General features: G+C 46.8%; 1 protein-coding gene across 4 annotated transcripts in view; it reads left to right on the forward strand.

Annotated features, from left to right (window-relative positions):
• DNAH10 (dynein axonemal heavy chain 10) overlaps nucleotides 1-23,806 on the forward strand; it is a 136,906-nt gene that overhangs the window by 41,489 nt on the left and 71,611 nt on the right. For all 4 annotated transcript variants that reach the window (XM_032309801.1, XM_032309799.1, XM_032309800.1 and 1 more), the window contains 12 exons: nucleotides 1,089-1,245; nucleotides 4,119-4,595; nucleotides 4,704-4,862; nucleotides 6,573-6,689; nucleotides 6,774-6,876; nucleotides 7,366-7,544; nucleotides 11,508-11,719; nucleotides 14,206-14,359; nucleotides 15,760-15,993; nucleotides 17,371-17,493; nucleotides 19,959-20,192; nucleotides 22,505-22,728. In XM_032309801.1, the coding sequence (XP_032165692.1) occupies nucleotides 1,089-1,245; nucleotides 4,119-4,595; nucleotides 4,704-4,862; nucleotides 6,573-6,689; nucleotides 6,774-6,876; nucleotides 7,366-7,544; nucleotides 11,508-11,719; nucleotides 14,206-14,359; nucleotides 15,760-15,993; nucleotides 17,371-17,493; nucleotides 19,959-20,192; nucleotides 22,505-22,728 (2,373 nt within the window). The remainder of the gene's footprint in view (nucleotides 1-1,088; nucleotides 1,246-4,118; nucleotides 4,596-4,703; nucleotides 4,863-6,572; nucleotides 6,690-6,773; nucleotides 6,877-7,365; nucleotides 7,545-11,507; nucleotides 11,720-14,205; nucleotides 14,360-15,759; nucleotides 15,994-17,370; nucleotides 17,494-19,958; nucleotides 20,193-22,504; nucleotides 22,729-23,806) is intronic.

The raw sequence follows: 23,806 nt of genomic DNA on the forward strand, positions 1-23,806 counted from the left end.
CTTTCTAATATGCTATGTGAGCCATCCATCCAACTATCCATCCACCCATCCATCTATCCATCCATCCACCCATCCATCTATCCATCCATCCACCCATCCATCCAACTATCCATCCACCCATCCATCCAACTATCCATCCACCCATCCATCCAACTATCCATCCACCCATCCATCCAACTATCCATCCAACTATCCATCCATCCATCCATCCATCCATCCAACTATCCATCCATCCATCCATCCATCCATCCATCCAACTATCCATCCACCCATCCATCCAACTATCCATCCATCCATCCATCCATCCATCCATCCATCCATCCAACTATCCATCCAACTATCCATCCATCCATCCATCCATCCATCCATCCATCCATCCAACTATCCATCCATCCATCCATCCATCCATCCATCCATCCATCCAACTATCCATCCATCCATCCATCCATCCATCTTCCCCATCCACCCTTCCATCCACCCATCCATCCATCCATCCATCCACCCACTCATTCATTCACAGGTTTCTTAGAGCCTGCATGTGCCAGGCACTGGACCAGGCAGGGCCCCATCCTTCTGGAGCTTCTCCATCTTCATAGGACAGATACAAAACACAAGGAACCAGACATAACCAACATGATTTATATGAAAGAAAGAAGGCAGAATAGTGTTCCTGGGAGAAAACAGAGCAGCTGTGTTAACTGGGTGGTCAAAAAGGACCTCCAGAGGCCACCTTTGAGCTGTACCCTGAAGACCCGGAGCAAGCTACAAGCGTGAGGGACTTTCTGGGGGAAGACAAAGCCTGTATGAAGACCATTTTTCCGAGCCAGGTGGAAGAGTTTCTGGAAGTCAGCACTGTTAAAGTGTCTTCCAACTGAAATCCACTTCCCAAAAGTAGAAATGAGCTATTTAGAAATGTAGGTCCAAACAAGGGTATATAACGAAACTCAGTGTACACTGTCTGCTATGACATGAGCTGTTCCTCACAGCAGGTTTTCACGTGTGGCTTTTGTGATGCTAGCGGTTTCCCTTGAGTGTTGGATGTACGTCACTCCAGGGAGCCCTGGGTCTCTTTTGTTAACCCCTCCCAGGAATCTGCAGTCTTTTAATTCTCTAATCCTTGGGAACGTTCCTTTGTTTCAAACGGATACCATCCTGACGGCTCCCGAGATCATCTTGCATCCCAACGCGAGTGAGATCGACAAAATGTGCGTCCACTGTGTCCGAAATTGTGTGGAGATCACCAAGGTAAGGGCGGACGTGTCTGTGTCGATTCACAGGGGGCCCGTCGCCCCTGACGGCTGGCGCACAGGCTTTGGGAAGCAAGTTGCTAAGGAGGCGGCTGAACCCAGGCTCGGCTCTGCTCCTCGTCCAGACTGTTGTTCTCCTTCCTGGCTCTTCCTCTACACCCCGAGAGGCCAGAGTGGCCCACGCTGGCTTGATCCCGGCTCCCTTTTCTCCTCTCCATGCAATCATAACCAGTCCCATGGCTTTTAATCCTACTCCTCTGGAGATGACCACCCACGTCTGTCCCCAGCCCAGACCTCTCTGCTGCTCACCCTGCTATTCGAGTCACATGCCCCCTGGGGGAGTCCGCTCTGACCTGAGCCTTGGCATGTCCGAGGTGGAATTCTTGACTTCCCGTCCTGCAGCTTGTTCCTGCCCCAGGTTGTCTTATTGCAGGAAACTGGCATGAGCACCAACCTAATCGCATGAGCCAGAAACCTAGGAGCCAGCCTTGGTCTTTCTGTTTCCTCCCATCCGTCCACATCCCGGCCCTGGGAAGCCTGGTTGACTCCTGTGCGTCATTCCACACCTGGATGACTGCAGAAGCTTCCACAATATCTTCTCAGCCATGAGAGAGGAGGACCAGAGTTAGCTTTTTAAAACAGGAGTCATTTCACATCAGATCTCTTCTATAAAAACCCTGGATGACTTCACGTTGCATTAGAACATAATCTGAACTTCTTACCATGGTCTTCAACTATCACCTGCCTGCCTGCTCTTTCTTTCCTTCTTTTTTCTTTTTTATTTTAGATTTATTTATTTTAAGATTTTATTTATTTGAGAGAGAGAGAGAGCGCGTGAGCGCGCGCACAAGTGGGGGAAGGGCAGAGGGAGAAGCGGTCTCCCTGCTGAGCAGGGGATCTGATGTGGGACTCTATCCCAGGACCCTGGAATCATGACCTGAGCCGAAGGAAGGTGCTTATCAACTGAGCCACCCAGGTGCCCCAGGAAGAGGGAATCTTGACTGTGTTGCAAAGGGGTGGCAAATTCATAGATCATTCTGGGACCCTGGGGGGGTCCATTTTCCTGACTTTATGTGTCTCCATCTGTAAATATGGAAACTGATGTTCAGAAAGTGGATGGCTATTGTTAATTTAAAAGTTATTTTTTTTCATAATAATTTACTTTAGGTCTTAGTGGCTTAAAACAGTAACTGAATTTCTTTGCTCATGGTTCTGTGGGCTGGGTTCTGCTGAGAGGTTCTTCTGGTCCTGGCTGTGCTCGGTCACAGGTCTGATGATCACCTGGCTGTTGGCTGGGGCACCATGGTTCTCCTGCGTGTGGCTTGCCATCGTCTGCTAAGCTAGCTCAAGTGCATTCATCTGCTGCTTGTGCAGTTTCAAGAGCATGAGGAGGGCAGCGGCTGGGCCACAGCTGGCACAAGACCATGTCTGCCCCTTTCCGTTGGTCAAGTTAAGTCACACGCTAGGGCATGTGGGAAAATAGACCCTCTCATGATAGAGCTTTGCCAATGGACTCGTCCCTTGATGGGAGGAACCAAGGATTGTGGTCATTTTTGTAATCTAGCATGATTTATTAATAATAAAGTGATTTCAGGAGTAGAGTTCCGTGATTCATCACTTACCTGCAATACCCAGTGCTCATCACAACCGATGCCTTCCTTGAGGCCCCTCCCCCACCTAGCCCATCCCCCACCTGCCTCCTTCCATCAACCCTGTTTGTTCTCTGTCCTGAAGAGACATGGTTTGTCTCTCATGGTTTGTTTTTCTCCTTTCTCCCCCACTTCCCATATATTCATCTGTTGCTCAGCATTATACATGTTGGCTCCACCTATGTCATGGCAAATGGCAAGATTTTATTCTTTTTGATGATTGAGTCATATTCCATTGTATGTATAGACCACATCTTCTTTATCCACTTGTCAGTGGTGGACGTTTTGGCTCTCCCCACAGTTTGGCTAATGTTGATAATGCTGCTATAAACACTGAGATGCAGGTACCCCTTTGAATCTGTATTTTGTATCCTATAAGTAAATACCTAGGAGGCAATTGCTGGATTGTAGAGTAATTCTATTTTGAACTTTCTGAGGGGCCTCCATACCGTTCTCTAGAGTGGTTGCACCAGCTTGCATTCCCACCAAGAGTGTAGGAGGGTTCCCCTTTCTCCGCATCCTCACCAACACCTGTTGTTTCTTGTGTTGTTAATTTTAGCCACTCTGACAGGTGTGAGGTGGTATCTCATGGTTTTGACTGGCATTTCCCTGATGGTCAATGATGTTGAGCATCTTCTGTGTTTGTTGGCCATCTGGATGTTTTCTTTGTTCATGTCTTCTTCCTCTTTCTTAACTGGGTTATATTTTTTGGGGGGGGGTATTGAGTTTGATCAGTTCTTTATAGATTTTGCATACTAGCCTTTTATTAGATATGTCATTTGCAAATATTTTCTCCTGTTCCATCGGGAAACCAATATTGCACTGTATGTTAACTAAAATTTAAATAAAAAATGAAGTCAAACTCCTAGAGGCAGAGAGTAGAACAGTGGTTGCCAAGGGCTGGGGAATGGGAAAAATGGGGGGTAACTACTAATAGGTAATTCAGTGATAAAAACTTCTAGAATGAGGTCATGATGAGGGTTATACAGCACTGTGAATGTACTTAGTGTAACTGAATTATAAACCCTTTAAATGGCTAAAATGGTAAATTCTACATCATGTGTTTTTTTTTTTTTTTAAACCACGGTAAAAATGTGAAAGGGAAAAAATAATAAAGTGATTTCCATTATTAGCAAGACTTATTCTTGCATATAGATATATACATAGGAAGCAAGATAAATACTGAAGTGCTGTCTTTTCCCCCTGATTCTTCTTTTGCCAGCATTTTGTTCGATGGATGCATGGCAGTTGCATAGAATGCCCTCCTCAGAAGGGGGAGGAAGAAGAACTTGTTATAATCAGCTTCTACAGCGATATTTCAGTGAACCCTCAGATTATTGAACAAGCTGTTATGATCCCCCAGAATGTCCACAGGATTCTGATGAGTCTTATGAAGTACCTCCAGAAATGGAAGAGGTACCGACCTCTGTGGAAATTGGACAAAGCCATTGTGATGGAAAAGTTCGCCGCCAAGAGACCTCCTTGTGTGGCGTATGATGAAAAGTTGCAGTTCTATTCCAAGATAGCCCAAGATGTCCTGCGTCACCCTTTAATCAAGGATGAGCACTGCATCAGGCTCCAGCTAGGGCCTCTGGCAAACACCGTGCAGGAAAATGCCAAGTCCTGGGTGACCTCACTTGGGAAGCTTCTCAATGAGTCCGCAAAGGAGGAGCTTTATAGTCTCCATGAAGAGATGGAGGTAGCGGATCACTGGTTTTAATGAAACTGCTTCTCATGAAAGTTGGGTCTTCCCTTCGGACTGTTTTTTTCTAGGTTCATGAAGTGTCCTTTGTCCTTTCTTTTCTAGACCCTAACCAAGAACCTGAAGAAGAGCCCCAATACCCTTGAAGATCTCAAGTTTGTCCTTGCAACCATTGCAGAAATTAGAAGTAAATCTCTGATCATGGAACTGAGATACAGGGATGTCCAGGAGCGTTACCGCACCATGGCGATGTATAATGTCTTTGTGAGTGAATGATTTTCTTATCATTGAATTCTAAGACCCTTTTCAGAAATGTTTCTCAAATATGACATTAAAAAAAAAAGATTTTATTTATCTATTTGACAGACAGAAATCACAAGTAGGCAGAGAGACAGGCAGAGAGAGGGTGGGAGGCAGGCTCTCCCCTGAGCAGAGAGCCTGATGTGGGGCTTGATCCCAGGACCCTGAGATCATGACCTGAGCTGAAGGCAGAGGCTTTAACCCACTGAGCCACCCAGGTGCCCCTCAAATATGACTTTAAGTAAGAACATTTAAATGCAAAGCAACCCCACAGTTATTTAGAATAATGGAAACAGATTATTTCTTGATCTTGCATGGCTCAAGTAGTATTTTTTCATAGATTGATCTGTAACTGCACACCATGTTGATTCTCCCCCTTGTTTTGTTTTTTTTTTTCCCTCTTTTTTCTTATTTTTGGTGTTAACTTCCTTTAATAAGTAAAAGGATTTGCAAAAATGATAAGTGAGAGAGGGAGAGTCAGGGAGGAGGAGGATGTGATAAAAGAAGTGGGTAGAGAATAATAATTCAGTTATCTTTATCAGGGGTCACTTAGGGTGGTTTCAAGGATCTTTAGAAGTCTGTGGAGGAGTTTGAGGGGGTCTGACCTCTCCATGAAACTGCATGCAACATTTTTCAGGCTGTATGTCACATACACTCAAAAAGAATCAGCTGGAAAAGCAGACTAGGAAGAAGAAGCAGATAACCATTATAAGTCTTCATTTGCCTAAGATTTGTATTTCAGAGTTTATGTTGCTTGACTGCTTTGAACACCTTCACTGAGCAATAGCCTAAAAAGCTAGAGGTCCTCTCATCAGAAAAATGTACAGTGTTGCAAAATTTGTATTTTTCTATTTAAAAGAAAAGTTCTCAATGTTGTCTTTGCTTCCATCTACTAAGTAAAGCTTTTTAAACAATTTTTTTTTAAAGATTTTATTTATTTCTTTGGCAGAGACAGATCACAAGTAGGCAGAGGGGCAGGCAGAGAGAGGAGGAAGCAGGCTCCCTGCCGAGCAGAGAGCCTGATGCGGGGCTCGATCCCAAGACCCTGAGATCAAGACCTGAGCCGAAGGCAGAGGCTTTAACCCACTGAGCCACCCAGACGCCCCAGTAAAACTTTTTAAAATTCTGTGTCTTAGAGCTCATTAGGGTCTGCTTGTATTGTCTGTGTGTCTCTTGGTTTCCTTCAAGTCATTTTGATCCTTATCTACCTGTTATTTCTTATTGAGTTCTGGACATTGTACGTAACAAATTTGTAGAGAGAATTGGAGGCTCCAGATGTTGTGTTTCATTAGAGAAGATGTGTTTTTGCTTCTGACAGACAGCACAGCTGGATGCACCAGCAAGCTAAGATAACCTTATTTTAATTGGACATTGTGTTGATTCAAAGCTGGATTTTAGTTTATGAAGGGCTTAGCTCTCTAGGTTATCTCTCTTTCTGTCTGTGTTATTTAGTTATTTTTAAATGTGAATTCATCCTGATTTTGTTTGCATTATAAATATATAATTTTTTTCTAATCGAAGCAGTTTTCTCATGAGCTCAAATAAGCCAGCCTGCTATTATTAGAAGCAGAAATCCTTGGGGGGAGTAGCTTTGACCAGAATTCCAGTTCCAGTTTGCAGACCACTTATTGTTTGTTCTGTTTTTTTTTTTAATTAAAAAAATTTTTTTATTAGCCTTCTGATGCAGAGAAAGAACTGGTTAACAACATCGAAAACATGTGGTTGAATCTGTTTAATGACTCTGTGAATGTGGAACATGCTCTTGGGGGCATCAAGAGAACTTTCACAGAGGTACCTTTTAAATTTTCTACTTTCTGAGTAAAGATATTGACAAATATCCCTGGGGATAAATTAATGCAATCCTGCCCTTCTCAGATTACTCGAGGTGAAATATCAAATTACAGACAGCAGATAGAGGATTTTGCAAAGCGTTTTTACCGTGAAGGCCCTGGTTCTGTTGGCGACGATCTTGATAAAGGTGAGAATGTTCCTGTTGGACTGGCTGAGGTACTCGACTGTGGTTTGCTTCAGAACTTCACGGGATGATGGAATGGAGCCCTGGTGTTTGACCTTGACTGTACACTAGGTTCACCTGAGGATCCCAAAAGCACACGGATGCCTGGGGCCCAGATCCAAAGAGTCCGATCCCGTTGTTTTGGAGGGTTGTCCCGATGGCAAGATTTTTAAAGCTCCCATGGGGATTCTCTTGTGTGGCCCAGGTGGATTGAGCGATAAATGCAAAGGAGACAGAGTTTTCTAACTGGAAAATTTCACATACGTAACCTGGCCCTCTGGTTTCCTTTGGAATGACGGAGAGCTACAGTTGTGGTAACTCCCAAAGTGTCTTCCCAGATGGCTTCTGTGGATGGAGTGATAGTTTATGTCCACTGCCTATGATTTCTTACTCAATTTTGTGTACCTTGTATTTCTAGGCACTCACTGATCTATGTGTTTACTTATTCACCAGGAGTAGAACTTTTAGCCTCTTTTGAAAGAGAGCTCGTGAAACATGAAAGGAACCGCCAGGAGCTGGCTAATGCTGAGAAACTTTTTGATCTTCCGATTACAATGTACCCAGAGCTGCTCAAAGTGCAGAAGGAAATGAACGGGCTGAAGGCCATCTACGAGCTCTACGAAGGACTAAAGGTAAGTGTCCGGCCGCACGCCCTTCCCTGAAGGCAGTGTGAGGACTAACAGGGCCCAGTGGATTGTGAGGCCACCATGATAAGGAGACGGGGACCAATTTTGTAGAAGCTCTCACTTTGGCTCTTGGGAGGCAGTGATGGGGAGCGATTGCCGACGGATCCAGGGTTTGTTTCCCTTTGAGGAGAAAGTCGTGGAACTGGGTGGTGGTGATGATTGCCCAACATGGTGACTATACTTGATATCGCTGAATTGGACACGTGAAAGTGCTTAAAATGGTAAATGTCATGTGTATTTTACCACAATAATAAAAAAGAACACTCCCTTTGGTGGCTAGAGCTTGGGTAAGGAGTGGGGTGAACCATTTAGTTGGAAGTGGAAATTAAAAGTAATAGCTGTCGGGGTGCCTGGGTGGCTCAGTTGGTTAAGCATCTGCCTTTGGCTCAGATTGTGATCCTGGCATCTTGGGATCGAGCCCCGAGTCAGGCACCCAGCTCAGTGGGGAGGCTGCTCCTCTCTCTCCCTCAGCCCCTTCTCATGCTCTTTCTCTCTCTCAAATCAAAATCTTTTAAAACAAAATAGCAACTATCGTGACATTTGGTTGTCCTCTTAGGGTTTGTTCCCCATGCAAATTCACGCCATTCATTCACTCGTTCCTCTACCACTTCACTCTGCTCGGTAGAGCCCAGCGCTGTGCTGGTTGGAGGGGAGGGTCTGGAAGGGAGTTGCATCTGCCCATGCCATTTCTGCCCTCTTGAGTCCCCAGGAAAGAATGTTTAAGTTTGGTTCTCCCAAGAAACAGAACACATAGGCACCAAATCAATTGATCGATTGATCTATCATCTATCTATCTATCTATCTATCTATCTAATGTAAACTCTGTGTCCAATGTGGGGCTCAAAGTCATGACCCCAAGATCAGGAGTCATATGCTCTACCCAGTGACTCAGCCAGGTGCCCCACCAAATAGATTTGTTGTAAGGAATTGGTTTACACAGGTACGGAGAGTAGAAGTCCCAATATGTGGAGTTGGCAAGCTGGAGACCCAGGACAGCTGACGGTGTAGCTCTGGCTCAGGTCTGGGTTCAAAGGCAGGAGAAGGCTGGTGTCCCAGGTTGAAGACAGACGGAGAATCCTTTCTTACTCAGTCTTTTTCTCTCCGGTCCTTGAGTGGATTGGATGAGGCCCAGCCTCCCCGGGGAGGGAAATCTGCTTTACTCAGGCTGCTGATTGCAATGTTAATATCACCCAGAAACGCCCTGGGAAATGTTGTCTGGAATGATGTTTAACCAAATACCCGTGCACCTGTGGCTCGGTCAAGTTCACCCATAAAGTTAACCATCGTGCTGTCCCGTGAACCAATCACCATCGTCCTCTGATGTGTAATAGGGTTACAGTCGACAGAGCACGGAGGTGCCCAGGGGAGGAAGGTGGTGGCTCAAGGTGGTGGCATTTGAGCAAGCCCTGAGCCAGGAGCAGGTTTTCCCTGGGGGCAGTCTTTGGATTTAGGGCCTGTCCTTCTTCAGCGTGACCGCCTCTTACTGAGTTCCATCTGCAAAGGCCTGATCTCCACATAAGGTCACGTTCTGAGGTTCCAGGGTGACATGAGTTCTGGGAGTGGGGGGGACACTATTCAGCCTGGTACTGCAGGTAGTGGGATTCTCCAGCATCAGATATCACAAGAAGATACCCCTAAAAGGGAAGGAGAACAAAGAGAGGTCTCAGAGGAGGAGGATAAACAGGTGAGTAGAATGTCTTGGAAGCCAAGTGAAAACAGCCTTTCCAGGTGGCAGGGTTGTCGGACTGCCCCACATGCTGTGTGTGGGGGGTGTGTGTGGAATGAACACAGAATTTCATTCACAGAGGCCACAGTGACCTTGGGAAGAAACATTTCGATGGAATAGTAGCCACCGACCTGATTAGAGTGAGTCCAAGGTATTTGCTCCAAAACAAAGAAAGCATAGGTCCCTGCAAAGACTTTTACATCCGTGTTCACAGCAGATTTACTTGTGGTAACCCAAGACTAGAAACAAACCCAGCGCCCCCACCAAGTGGGTGGGTAAACTGTGCCAGTCCATCGCACGGAATTCGAGAAAGTCGTAGAAAGGATTGAACTATTGATGTCCTAGGGCAACGATGTGGATGGTCTCAAAATCGTCTTGCTGAGACACCGAAGAGCACCTCCTGTAGGATTCTGTCTGCATACAGTTCTAGAACATGCCCATGAATTCATCATGGCGGAAAGCAGGGCAATGCGTGTGGTGGTGGGGGGGGGTTACAGAGAGTCAGGGGGAGACTTTTGAGAGCCGTGAACTAGTTCATGATCTCGACTGTGGTGATGACCTCATGGGTGGGCACACATGCCCAAATGTGGCAAATTGTGCGTCTAAATATGTCGAATTATATATGCCAGTTAATCATCCCCCCAAAAGATGAAAAAGAATGGGGAGAGAGGAATCAGAGGTGCCAAATCTAGACAACTTTCCCAATGTGTTTTTTTGCAAAGGGAAGCAGAGAAGTGAGTGGCGGTTGGGTAGAAGGGACGTGGGGTCAGGATAATTTTTTTTATGATGGGAGAAATAAAAATGGGAATTGCCTAGTGATGGGAATGATCCAGGAGGGCGAAAACACGGTGATAGGAGATGGAAGGGAGACTTGCTTGCGTGATGTCTGTTGTCCTTGAGTCCAAGGGAAAGGGTGGGGTTGGCATGTGGCCTCGGGTTGGAGTCAGTAGGGTCATATGCGGAAGGCAGAGCATATGCCCAGATGTGCTTCCTGTGGGAGATGTTGAACGGTCTGTTCTGATTGCTTCAGAGATGTGCGTAGTAAGATGATCAGCAGAGAGAAGGGGCAGGAGGGGTGTGGCCGGTTGAGGATAATGAAGCAGGGGTGAGGTGGTGATATGGGAAAGAATGGGGAAGCAGTTGCGCCCCAAGGGAAGGCAGCATTAGGGCCTTGGATTTAGACTGAGGCCAGTAAATGAGGTCCTCAGCCATCATGGTTGGCTGTCTGGGGGTAGGCGTTGAACACTGAACAAATATCAAAGAGTGGATTTAACCACAGATGAGGTGTTTCCAAATGTGTCAGTGAGAGAGGGGAGGGGAACGGAGGGTGGAGGGAAGAAAGGCCCATTAATGATGGACAGGCTGTATGTTTAGGTGTAGGAACTCCAAAAAGTACTTTTAGTTTCTTTCTGATTCATCTCTCATTAAATTTTTGCAAAGAAAAGTTAACGACTTGTGAATGTCATCTCAAAATAATCTAAAAATGTGTTTGAGCTTTTAATATCTTTTCAGAAGATGAAGAAAAAAAATGAAAAATTGTAAATATATCTTAATGTCATTTACATCTAAGTCAAAAGATGACCATTTGTGTATTTCATCAATTAACACAATTTTCTGTTAAATACATTTCGTGACTCAAAACAACCCATTGAGCCTTGTGGTCCACAGGTTGCAAATGCAGACTCTGCAAGATGGTAAGTTTTATATAAGGTAGTACTTTCTAGGCTAAATATCAGGAAATCCAGCACAAAATGCTGATTGTCTGTATGCTAATCCGGCAGGATCATCCAAGTTATAAGTATTTTGTAAACGTAGCTGCTTTTACTGGGAAAGAGAAGCACATTAGGACCGTGCCTGAATGAAATACAGGCTTTAGGAATGAAGATGTTCTGTGAGTTAAGAGATGCCTGATACTGATTCTCCCTTTTCTCCCCTGCCAAGGAAGACGTATTTTTGGACTGCACACATCCTCAAGAGACCGCATTATTTTGGCTGGGCCTTGAAAAAGTTGGAATAATTTTGTTTGTATTTTGGAGCCAGTAATCCATACTTCCTTTTGAGAAGCTGAGGTTCCCGTGGCTAGATGGGCGCTCTGGTTTGCAAACCCTAGCCCAAGGATGGAATACGGGCTCCCGCAGGTCAGAGGGGCCTTGTTGATGGGACTGTTTCTCACCCATTTCCAGGCTGCGAAAGCAGAATGGTCCCAGACCCTCTGGGTCAACCTGAATGTTCAGTTCCTCCAGGAAGGAATCGACGGTTTTCTCAAGTCCCTCAGAAAGCTGCCCCGGCAGGTCCGAAATTTAACGGTGGCCTACCACTTAGAGGCAAAGATGAAGGCGTTCAAAGACTCGATTCCTTTACTTCTTGACTTGAAGCACGAAGCCCTGAGAGACAGGTTGGTTTCGTCCCGTTACCCCCTCAGACAGGGGGAGGCGCTTCAGTCTAAAATAGGTCCTTGCTGAGATCTGATGACAAAGCCCAAGGTCGCAACAGCCCCACTGGAATTTTAAGATGTAGGTCACATTTCTATAGACTTGTTTCCTTGAGAACTTTCTAGACAATTGCCAACCACAAGGATTCTCTTATTTTTTTAAAAGCACAAACCCACCAGATGTAAATGGGCATTTGTGGTTGCTTCATTCGAATGGTTTAAAAAAAAAACAAAAAACAAGCCAGTAGGGGATCTAGATCAATGCCATCGGGTATTTGCAGAAATCCATGACCCAGGTCCCGATTTAAAATGTTTCCATTAGCTGCTTTAAAAGAAAGAGGTAAAAATAATTTTAGTTACGTATTTTAACTAACCCAATCTATACAAAACATTATCATTTCAACATGCAATCGCTACAGAACATTTCTCACGTGATATTTTATGCTCTTCTTTAAAAAAAAAAAAAAGATGAAAAAAAAAGTATGTTGCCATTGGCCCGTATTTTTCACATATAGCATCTTTAATGTGGACTCGCCCCCCCAGCGGACAGGTGACTTGTGACAGGTGTCACTGGTAATTCAATGAAGCAGCCGGTTCTGCGGGTGGGATATAGGAGGGCCACCCCTCATTTGTCTGTCTAGGGACGCGTCCGTACGGGGACAGGAATGAGCAGGATTTCACTCTCTCCCTGCCACACTCTTCTCGTCATTGTCTCTCCCAGTGGACGGACAGAGTCGTGGAATGCCGGCAGAGGACGACGTCATTCTGTTCAGCAACAAAGCATTTTCTAGCTACGGTTCCGCTTTTCGAGCCCATAAGCCCCAACGTGTTTCCCAAACTTAGCTCACTTCTCACCATTTTTGTCCTGTCTTTGCCAAAAATCATTTATACTATCATTAACTTGATTTTTTTTTCTAACAGCTTTTTTTTTTTTTTTTTTTTTTAACTTGAATGTGTTCTAAGAAGGAACTCACACCACGGCCATTAAATGGGAAATGGAAAGATTTTTACCTTAAATAGAAAGCAATTATAAAAATAAAAACATGAGAGGGTCGCCTGGGTGGCTCAGTGGGTTAAAGCCTCTGCCTTCGGCTCAGGTCATGGTCCCAGGGTCTTGGGATCGAGCCCCGCATTGGGCTCTCTGCTTTTAGCAGGGAGCCTGCTTCCTCCTCTCTCTGCCTGTCTCTCTGCCTACTTGTGATCTCTGTCTGCCAAATAGATAATTAAAAAATCTTTTTAGAAAAATTTAGCTCTAAACGGTTGCTTGTTGCTTAGCGGGAGGCCTACCCTGGGTCTAGGTGGACGGGGAGGAGGTGTCACAGGCCGGCAGCAGGGAGCGGACACTCTCTCTCCTTGACATAATCGTAGGAGTGGAGGGAAATTGGAAAGGGAATCCCCTTCTCTCTGGTGAGCCGGTGTTATCCATGCTGTGCACCTGTATCCCCCTCACCCCCCACTTGGGCTATGACACCCCTACTTCCTAATAGCTCCTGGCCAAGGCCTGGGACAGGGGAGGAGGAATAGTAGAGTCTCCTTTCTGGCTATTTCTGGTTTGTGTTTTTTTTTTTTTTTTTTTTTGTGAATTTTTTAAAAAAGGATCTTATTCATTTTAGACAGAGTGTGGGAGTCGGGGGAGGAGCAGAGGAGAGAGAATCTCAAGCGAGAATCTCAAGCAAGACTCCGTGTGGGCTCAGAGCCTGACAAGGGGCTCAGTCCCACGACCCCGAGATCATGACCGGAGCTGAAATCAAGAATCAGATGCTCAACCACCGAGCCACCCAGGAACCCTCCTTTGGGGTAGATTTTTACCAAAAAATTCAGTGATCTGGTGCTTACAGCTTATATGCTGGTTACCTGCATTCTAGAAGCTGGTCTAGCACCACACTTAGCTGCTTTATTACCTGCATTCCATGTAAATGGAACTATTGAAAAAGGCCCACCCGCAGGTCAAATGTGAACCTTGAAAGAAGGCCGGATCGGGCTCAGAGCGGCTGTGGGCACAGAGGCCTGCCCTCGCCCTCCCGTCCACGGCAGACCCTGTCGTACTGGCTCTGTACTCTGGTTTGCTCTCGGCTGTAGGTGATTATTCAATGTGTGGATCTATTGTGTCGTGTCCCAGTCGTGCCCCCAAGTCAGTGCAGTCCCCGTGGGCAGGAGCATGGCCTTTGCTCCCCTGGGCCACAGGCTACGTGACGGACGTAGGTTCCCAAAAGTTAAAAGCTGCCTGTTTCCTTCGATGGTCATGAAGACGAGACCTCTAAGTGGGTATCTTGCTGGAGGCAGTTTCCTGGGTTCTGGAAGCTGGATGGATTTTTGGAAAACTCTAGGAAACGTGATTCCAAGGGTGCCCTCATTTATAGTGGGATTTGTCCTGGGGTGTAAGCGGGAATAATTAAATTCGTCACTCTGTCCAGAAAGCATAAAGGTTTTTAACGTGGCTGCACTTTCAGGCATTGGAAAGAGCTTATGGAAAAAACGGGCGTGTTTTTTGAGATGACGGAGACGTTCACCTTGGAAAACATGTTTGCTATGGAACTCCACAAACACACGGACGTGCTCAACGAGATCGTAACGGCCGCTGTCAAGGAGATCGCCATTGAGAAAGTAAGACCGTTTTTAGTTACAAAACAGTTGAGAATAGAGAATTATTTTTATTTCATTTACTTTCAGTGTAATTAACATGGAGTCTTCTATTACTTCCAGAGAATTATTATCATTTTTAAAAGATTTCACATATTTATTTGAGAGAGCGAGCATGAGCGGTGGGAAGGGGCAGATGGAGAGGGAGAGGCAGGCTCCTTGCGGAGCCCTACATGGGGCTCGATCCCAGGACCTTGGGATCATGACTTGAGTCAAGCCAGATGCTTAACCCACTGAGCCACCAGGCTTCCCCTGGAGACTTACTTTTTTTTAATGCAAAGGGGGAAAACATTCATTTAGTACTCGTATTTGAGTAATAAGGAATGTGTTAGCTTTACAAATATGGTTTCTGCCTTGGTTATATTTATTATTGTTCTAAATTGTAGTTTTCTTCCAGTGCATTTATAAATGTATCCATGGATGCTCATGGGAGAAAACTGAGAAAATAAATCACTTAAAATTCTACCACCCAGGGGCACCTGGTGGCTCAGTGGATTAAAGCCTTTGCCTTCGACTCAGGTCGTGATCCCAGGGTCCTGGGATATAGCCCCCGCATCGGGCTCTCTGCTCAGTGGGGAGCTGCTTCCTCCTCACTCTCTGCCTGCCCCTCTGCCTACTGGTGATCTCTGTCTGTCAAATAAATAAAAAAATAAAATCTTAAAGAAAAAATTCTATCACCTGAAGGTAATTATTAGTAACATTTCAGTGTATGTCCTTTAATACTTAAAAGTGTGTAGACACAGGCATGCACAGACATATACACATGTACACGTACTATACATACAGTCGCACACACAGGTTTAAACACACATCCGTGTACATAGCCTACACATACACGGACACATGCATGTGCCTAAACGCACACACCACACACACGTATGCAAACACACACATGCATCACATGCACACAGCACACACAGAAATATCGATACAGCTGGCTTTTGAAAATACAATCATTAATGGGCACATCCCTTTGTAATCGGATTCTCTTGTTTCGCGGCAAACACAGGCAGGATCATGTAGGTGTGCAGGGAGTGGGGCCAGGAAATCTAGACCCTGGTTCTGGGGCTGAGTGACCTGGCCAAGCTGAGTCATGTCTCCAGGTACCCCGTTGGCATCTCTAGACTGTGGATAATTGTCCTTACTTTGCTACGGCGCTTTGCGGACGGGAAGGCGATCCTGTATACGCCGTGCTCACTGGGCACCTAGCTGGTGCTTGGTCAGTTGGTGTTGGGGTCGCCGTGATGGAATATCTATTTCCCTGGAAAACTGCCCCGGCCTCAGGAAGCTGCTACTGGGTGGGAGTTCTGTTTTTTTTTCCCATGTCTGTGCCCGAACCTCTCTTTTTTTGTCTTCCCGACCAGGCGGTGAAGGAAATCCTGGACACGTGGGAAAGTATGAAGTTTACTGTGGTCAAGTATTTCAAAGGCACCCAGGAGCGAGGCTATATCTTGGGGTCTGTTGACGAGATCATCCAGAGCCTTGATGACAACACCTTCAACTTGCAAAGCATCTCGGGAAGCAGATTCGTGGGGCCTTTTCTGCAGACAGTTCACAAATGGGAGAAAACGCTTTCTCTCATCGGGGAAGTCATTGAGGTGAGGAAAGCAGGAGAGCACTTTCACACGAGAATATTTGGTGCTCGGACACCGAGGACCCTCCCACACGCTTTTTCTGGCTTGATTTATTTTGGGGGTGGGGGTGTGTGTGCACATGATTGGGAGACTCAACCTGAGGTTTTATTTCAATGTTTTTTCAACGTTTTCAATGTGTTTGTAACTTCTGTGATCCTTCATTGGGTCTCTTTCCTCTGCCCCTGTTCTTGTTGGATACTGTCCTGCTCTTGTTGTCTGGGTACGGTCACCTCCTTTCCAAAATGGAAGAATTTAAACATGTTTAATGCCCTTTTCAGGTTTCTCCATATTTATTCTCCAGTTTTCCTGTGTGTGTGTGTGTGTGTGTGTGTGTGTGTGAGTGAGACTTTCTCCGTGGTGGGTTTTTCTCTGTGGGATCTGTTTTTGCCTCTGCTGGCTTCACTTTTCAAGGGTTTCTGCAGTTTCTTCAAGTCCGCCTGTCATAGTGGACAGTGCTGAACAAGGTCTTACATTATTAGGTGCTTGGTGCTTTCTTCTTGTGGGAAATTCTAGTCCAGACCTCTCTGAGTGGCCCAGGCCCAGCTCACCATTTTTGTGTGGCTGTCGTTCTTTTTTCCCTCCCAGATGAGGGGCAAGGGCCTTGTTAGGCCACAGACCTGAGTTTGGGCTGGGTTGATACCAGCCCTGGTTCACGGGCTAGGGAGGCAGCCCGGGCCCTCTCCCGCTCTCAAGCATGGTCTTCCTTTGCTTGCTTGTTTGGGTCCATTACTTTTCGTTAGGTAGGATATAACACTGTTTTCTTTTTCTTCACTATTAAAAAAAATTTTTTTAAATGGATGTGAAATTTACGTAATGTGAAATTCATCATTTTATTCATGTTTAAGATTTATTTATTTTAGAGAGGAGGGAAGGAACGGAGGGAGTGGGAGAGAGAGAGTCTTCAAGCAGATTCCCAGCTACGCACAGTCTGATGCGGGACTCGACCTCACCACCCTGAGCTGTAAACCAAGAGTCACACGCTCAACCAGCTGAGCCACCCAGGCGCCCCTGTCTGGGCTTTTTTTTTTTTTTTTTTTTTTTAACGATCTGTCTTTTGTTCCTCTGGGTAACAGGGCTCCCACCTCTGCTTACAACCAGAAGTTTCTTTCTTGTTCTGGGCTGGTGCAGAGAGTTTTCTTTTGCTTTTGTGTGGGGCTTTGTATCTTACCATACTTAGCTATGATTTCTCCAGCATTCTTGTATATTTGGGAAAGAGTGTGCACGCCCGCTCTCTGATCTTGCCTGGGGAGACTTGTGACCTGTGCCGCTGCACATCTGTCCTGTCTTAGGGTCGCAGTTTGCCTTCCACACCTGTGCTGACTTTGCATTGTGCACTTTCAGATTTGGATGTTGGTTCAGAGAAAATGGATGTATCTTGAAAGCATTTTTATCGGTGGAGATATCCGCTCACAGCTTCCTGATGAGGCAAAGAAGTTTGACAACATCGATAGAATATTTAAAAGGGCAAGTGACCGGTTTCTGTTTTAGTTGTGAGAGGACAGTGATTTGAGATACATTTACTTATGTTTCTGCTTGTAGTATTTTGTCTATTAAGTAGCTTCTGAATTTTTTTAAGTTTCTTTATTCCTTTTTAAGTAACCTCCACACCCAACATGGGGCTCGAACTCAGGGCCCTGAGATCAAGAGCTACATGCTTCACTGTCTGAGCCAGCCCAGGCGTCCCTAATTCTGAATTTTTAAATCATCACATAGAACCTTCATCTGTTAAGATTTCTGTTTGGTTTTGAGCCTCCGGCACATGGCACTGAAACTTTTTTATATTGATTTTTCATTATAAAAGTAATACTTGCTGGGGCGCCTGGATGGCTCAGTGGGTTAAAAGCCTCTGCCTTCCGCTCAGGTCATGATCCCAGGGTCCTGGGATCGAGCCCTGCATTGGGCTCCTGCTCAGCAGGGAGCCTGCTTCCCTCTCTCTCTGCCTGCCTCACTGTCTACTTGGGATCTCTGTCAAATAAATAAATAAAATCTTAAAAAAGTAATATGTGGTTAAAAAGCTTTGAAAATGTAGAAAGGTTGGGAAAAAAAAAGTATCTTCCAGAGTCCCATGACCTTGATGTGACCACTTTAGTGTGATGTATATTTCTTTAGTCTTTTTTTTTTTTTTCTGTGCCCATGGGTTTAAAAAACAGAACGACAGCGATGTTTTATATAATTTCCTCTTCTAATTTTCTTTTAGTATTATGAGAAAGGTATTTCGTATTATGACACCGGAGAAAAGATGCTGGTGGCTTTATAAAACGTCACAGTGACTGGCTGGACGTTACTTTAGTTGATTGCTGTAATGAAACCTCTCGTTCTAAGAGGAATTGTTGGCTTTCATCCATCACGTGCAGGCACGTGCCTCCTGCCCGTTCCACATTTACGATGAATATTTCATGAGACACTGTTGGGAAGTAAATTGCCCGTGAAGGAGTCTTGCCCGTTCTAAAGTCCTTCCCGGAAGGGGTTGTGCCGGTCATCGCTGTCCCTGGCCATTAGTGGGGCGAGGGTCCTAACCCGGAGCCACCTGCCTTGGAAGCTGGGGTGCCTCAGTGGTGTCGTGCTCTCTCTCGTTAGGAGGGGCTGGTTTGTGTTTGGGTCTCCGCTATCCATTAGAGCTGATAATATTTCCTTATCATTTGCGTAAGCTTTTTTTTTTTTTTTTTTTTTATTTTATTTTTTCTTATTTCCAGCATAACAGTATTCATTATTTTTGCACCACACCCTGTGCTCCATGCAATCCGTGCCCTCTATAATACCCACCACCTGGTACCCCAACCTCCCACCCCCCGTCCCTTCAAAACCCTCAATTGGAAGGGGAGGTGAACCATGAAACAATCTGAAAGCTTTTTTTTTTTAAACTTAAAATCATACAATGGATATTTATTATTGAAGAATTAAGAAACTATTTTTTTAAAAGATTTTATTTATTTATTTCACAGACAGAGATCACAAGCAGGCAGAGAGGCAGGCAGAGAGAGAGGAAGGGAAGCAGACTCCCTGCTGAGCAGAGAGCCCGATGGGGGACTCAATCCCAGGACCCTGGGATCACAACCTGAGCTGAAGGCAGAGGCTTTAACCCACGGGCGCCCTGAATTAAGAAACTATTAAAAAGAGCAAAAAATCCCCTATAATCCCCAGATAACCATTTTGATAGGTCAATAGCCATCTTTCCAGAATTTGTTTATTCCTGTGTAAACATATAAATAAGAATTATAAGTAAATATTCCACAAGGTATTATCATTCTTACCCATATAATGATTTAAAAAAAAAAGTTAACCACTTTGGCACGTATCTCTATGCATAAACACGGAAAGGATCACTTTCAGCCACCGACAGACCCAGGTTCCTGTTGTTGGATGTTGGGGACATTTCCCTCACCATCCCCTCTGTGTGCCACCGTGGTGAAGAGTGCTGGAGGGACAGTCCCGGGACACACTTGTGGCCCAGAGTGGAGCTTCCGGCTTCATTCTCCCCAGGAAGGGTGACTGAGGGCCTTCCACGTACGGACACTGTTGCTGGCCCCTGGGATACCTCAGAGCCAGAGAGGTTAAAAATCACCAAAGACTGATTTTTTTTTAAGATTTTGTTTATTTATTTGACAGAGAGAGATCACAGGTAGGCAGAGAGGCAGGCAGGGTGGAGGGCAGGCAAGGTCCCCACTGAGCAGAGAGCCTGATGCAGGGCTCGATCCTGGGACCCTGAGACCATGACCTGAGCCGAAGGCAGAGGCTTAACCCACTGAGCCACCCAGGCGCCCCACGGGCTGACCTTCTAATGCGAGGATGAACACATTAACATCAGAAATAAGTAAATTATCTCCAGCACACTGGGAGGTGCTAGGGACCCTAAGGCTGCCTTGGCCCCCCAAAAAGGCTATGGTTTGGGCTCGTGTTGGTTAGGAGTGTCTCCTCTTGCCCTCACCCAGATCATGGCCGAGACCTTGAAGGATCCGGTGATCAAGAGGTGCTGTGAGGCCCCCAACCGCCTGGCCGACTTGCAGCACATCAGTGAGGGGCTGGAGAAATGCCAGAAGAGCCTGAACGACTACTTAGACTCCAAGAGAAACGCTTTCCCCAGGTTCTTCTTCATTTCCGACGACGAGCTGCTCAGCATCCTGGGGAACAGCGACCCGCTCTGCGTCCAGGAGCACATGATCAAGGTGGGCCCCCCCGATCCCACGCCCACACCCTGGGAGCGGCTGCCCATGCTGTTCCAGGGAGGCTTATTCCCCGAGGCCCAGGGCTGGGAAACGCTGCTGGGCTCTGATCGGAAACGTCAATCTGATGAAATCCGCGGAGTCTGAAACTATACAAAGATTCCATTGTTATTTGCTGCTCTTTTTCTGAAGTCCAAAAACAAAGACTAAGAAGCAGAGGGTGATACTGGATGGGACTCTGGAGCCAGGTTGACTGGGTTCAAATCCTGGCTCCGCAAAGACCTGCTGTGTGACTTTTGACTAGTTACCTAACTTCTCTGGGACTTGGTCCTTCCTTCTTTCTTTCCTTCCTTGATTCCTTCTTCTCTTTCTCTCTCTCTCTCTTTGCTTCAGTTTTATTTATTTATTTGAGAGAGAGGGAGCTAGAGGGAGAGGGAGAAGCAGACTCCCCACCGAGCAGAGCCCAGCATGGGGCTCGATCCCAGGACTCCAACATCATGCCATGTGCCAAAGGCAGCCACTTAACCGACTGAGCCACCCAGTCATCCCTGAGCATTGGTTTCTTTTTATTTTTTTAAAGATTTTATTTATTTATTTGACAGACAGAGATCACAAGTAGGCAGAGAGGCAGGCAGAGAGAGAGAGGGAAGCAGGCTCCCTGCGGAACAGAGAGCCCGATGCGGGTCTCGATCCCAGGACCCTGAGATCATGACCCGAGCCGAAGGCAGCAGCCCAACCCACTGAGCCACCCAGGCGCCCCTGAGCATTGGTTTCTTACCTAAGTGGGGATAGCCCCAAGACTTACCTGCTTCAGTGGAGTTGTTATTAAGAGTAAATGAGTTTGTGGAGCGCCTGGGTGGCTCAGTGGGTTAAGCCTCTGCCTTCAGCTCAGGTCATGATCCCAGGGTCCTGGGATGGAGCCCCGCATCGGGCTCTCTGCTCAGCCGGGAGCCTGTTTCTCCTCCTGCCTGCCTCTCTCTCCGTCTCTCCCTGCCTCTTTCCCTTGCTTCTCTCTGTTCCTCTCTCTTTGTGAAACAAAGCTATGGGGTTGCCACACTCTTTGCCCCCTCCCTATCACAGCTCCCCCTCCCGTTTTGGGAGGCAGCCACTGTCAGGATTTGGTTGGGATTCCTTCCAGTTTGCATCCTTGGACACAAACGTGCGCATACCTGTGAACAATACCGAGCAGCCGGAGACAACGCACAAAACCGTCTCTGGTGGTAGCCAGCCAGAGCATGGCCAGAAGGAATCTTGGAGGAGCAGGTCAAAGCTCTATGTTTAGTATCTGCCTGAGGCAGGGGCTCCCAGCCTTGACAGTGTCGCGAGTTGGCCGGCTGCTGCTGTGTATGCACGTGTGTGTGCTGGGGGCCGGGGACACTCCTTGCCATTCCTGGCCTCTACCCACTGGAAGCCAGGAGCATCGCTCTCTAGTTAAGACCAGAACCCTCTCCTGACATTGCCTTGTGCCCCCCGAGGGCCCAGCTGGGGTCGTAGAAGAAGCACGCCTTCCTTCCAAACAAGCAATTGTTTGGGATCGAGCACAGAGCTCCATACTTGCCCTTTAGTGAATGCTGATGTCCTTCTTAAGCTACAATTCACATCTCGGGTCGCAGGTGTTCCTTTCTCGAAGGGGAGTTTTATATCTCATTCCTGCTCTCATGAACAGATATTTGACTGTTTGAGAAAAATGTGTGTTAGAAGTACTCCATTTACCCGTGGCACCCTTTTGCAAACCTCTGGTTTTACCGTTTCAAGCCTGCTGTCCTAGCTTCTCCTCTCTGCTCTGTAGAGTGCCTTGTCTTCTATCCTGGGTCCTGAAGGACTCATTTTTCTGAACAGCATTCTGACCAGTATCAGTGACGATTGGCAACAGACGGCCAGTGTTTTAGGTGCCAAGCGGCCTCTCTCGCACGTTGTTCGATTTGACCCTTCCAACCTCATCTTGGAAGTGCCACAGTTATGTCTATTTTGGGCCGAGAGAGAAGCTGCAGCTTGCCCCAGGTCACCCAGAAGGGCCATGGGGGGATCCCAGCACATGTCGAACTTGTCAGCCCCGCGGTGTTGAATCACCAGGCTGCCCTGCGTCTTCTCCGCCCAGACCCCTCTCCCCACCTGCGAATGCCCTAGAACCCCAGGTGTGGGCAGGGAGTGCGTCGTCTTTTCCTTTCTTGCTTTTTAACCCCAGACAGACCTTTGCACAGTGAGGGGGTAGACGCGGGCACCCGGCATGGACCCCTGTTTGGTGCTTGCGTCCTGGTGTCTCCCCCGTGCGACCAAGGTCCGTGTCACCAGGCGGATGTCCCGCTGTGTTGCAGATGTACGACAACATCGCTCTGCTGAGGTTTCAGGATGGGGAGAATGGAGAGAAGCTGGTGTCTGCCATGATCTCGGCAGAAGGAGAGGTCATGGAGTTCCGCAAGGTCATCCGGGCCGAGGGGCGCGTGGAGGACTGGATGACGGCCGTGTTGAACGAAATGCGGAGGACCAACCGGCTGATCACCAAAGAGGCTATCTTTAGATACTGTGAAGACAGAAGCAGGTAGGGTCGCGACTGGGAACGCAGGTCGCTTTCTCATACGAATAATCCTATTGGATGAATGAATACTTGGGGCTTGGAGTAGAACAGGCGATGTTCTGAACGAAGTTTTCTTTCCTTGCAGTAGTTAAGCTGGTCCATGCATTGTTTGTCTTTCAAGGATCACCTAATTCAGGACTTCTCCCATCCAAGTACTAACCAGGCCCGACCCCGCTTAGCTTCTGAGATCAGACGAGATTAGGCGTGGTACAGCCGTAGACAAACTCAGGACTTTGCAAAAGGTGTTGGTGGTCTCTGGACCAGCAGCATCAGCACCCCCCCCTCCGAGCTTGGTAGAAATGCCAATACCTGGGGGCCCTCCCCTAAATCTACTCCATCCAGAAACTCTGGGGGTGGGTCCCTCTGTGTATTTTATAAGCTCCTCCCCGGGGCGGGGGGAGTCTTTTTTTTTTTTTTTTAAGATTTTATTTATTTATTTGACAGCGAGAGACACAGTGAGAGAGGGAACACAAGCAGGGGGAGTGGGAGAGGGAGAAGCAGGCTTCCTGCTGAGCAGGGAGCCCAATGCGGGGCTCGATCCCAGGACCCTGAGATCATGACCGGAGCTGAAGGCAGAGGCTTACGCGACTGAGCCACCCAGGCACCCCCTCCCTGGGGGTTCTGAGCCAACCACTGACCCGGTGACCCAACAGAAACCCGGTCCTGGGGAGGGTTCATCTGTGTGTAGGTTAAGGAGTAAATTCGTTCTCAAATATTAAGCGTTTTCAATCGTGCCTTGATTTCTGTGGCCCGAGAAGCATCTAGGCATCGAGCTGAGCCTGAGCCATGCCTGCTTCTCGCGGCGAGGAGGGCTAGCTTTACCGCACACGCTTGGCTGCAAACTACGTTAAGCACCTTCGGATGACGAGTTCTATCCGGGGTAGGTGGGATTCCCAGGAGGAAAGTCGGCGGGGGGCCTTTATGCAGACACAGAACATCCATTATTATTTTCATCCTTTTGATTTTACACACTGCCTTTTTTTATTTCATGCACTGGAAACATCCAGTTTAGTAACTTATTAGAAAATGGCCTTGAATTTGG

The sequence above is a fragment of the Mustela erminea genome, chromosome 13, assembly GCF_009829155.1.
Source record: "Mustela erminea isolate mMusErm1 chromosome 13, mMusErm1.Pri, whole genome shotgun sequence".
NCBI classification, from domain to species: Eukaryota; Metazoa; Chordata; class Mammalia; order Carnivora; family Mustelidae; genus Mustela; species Mustela erminea.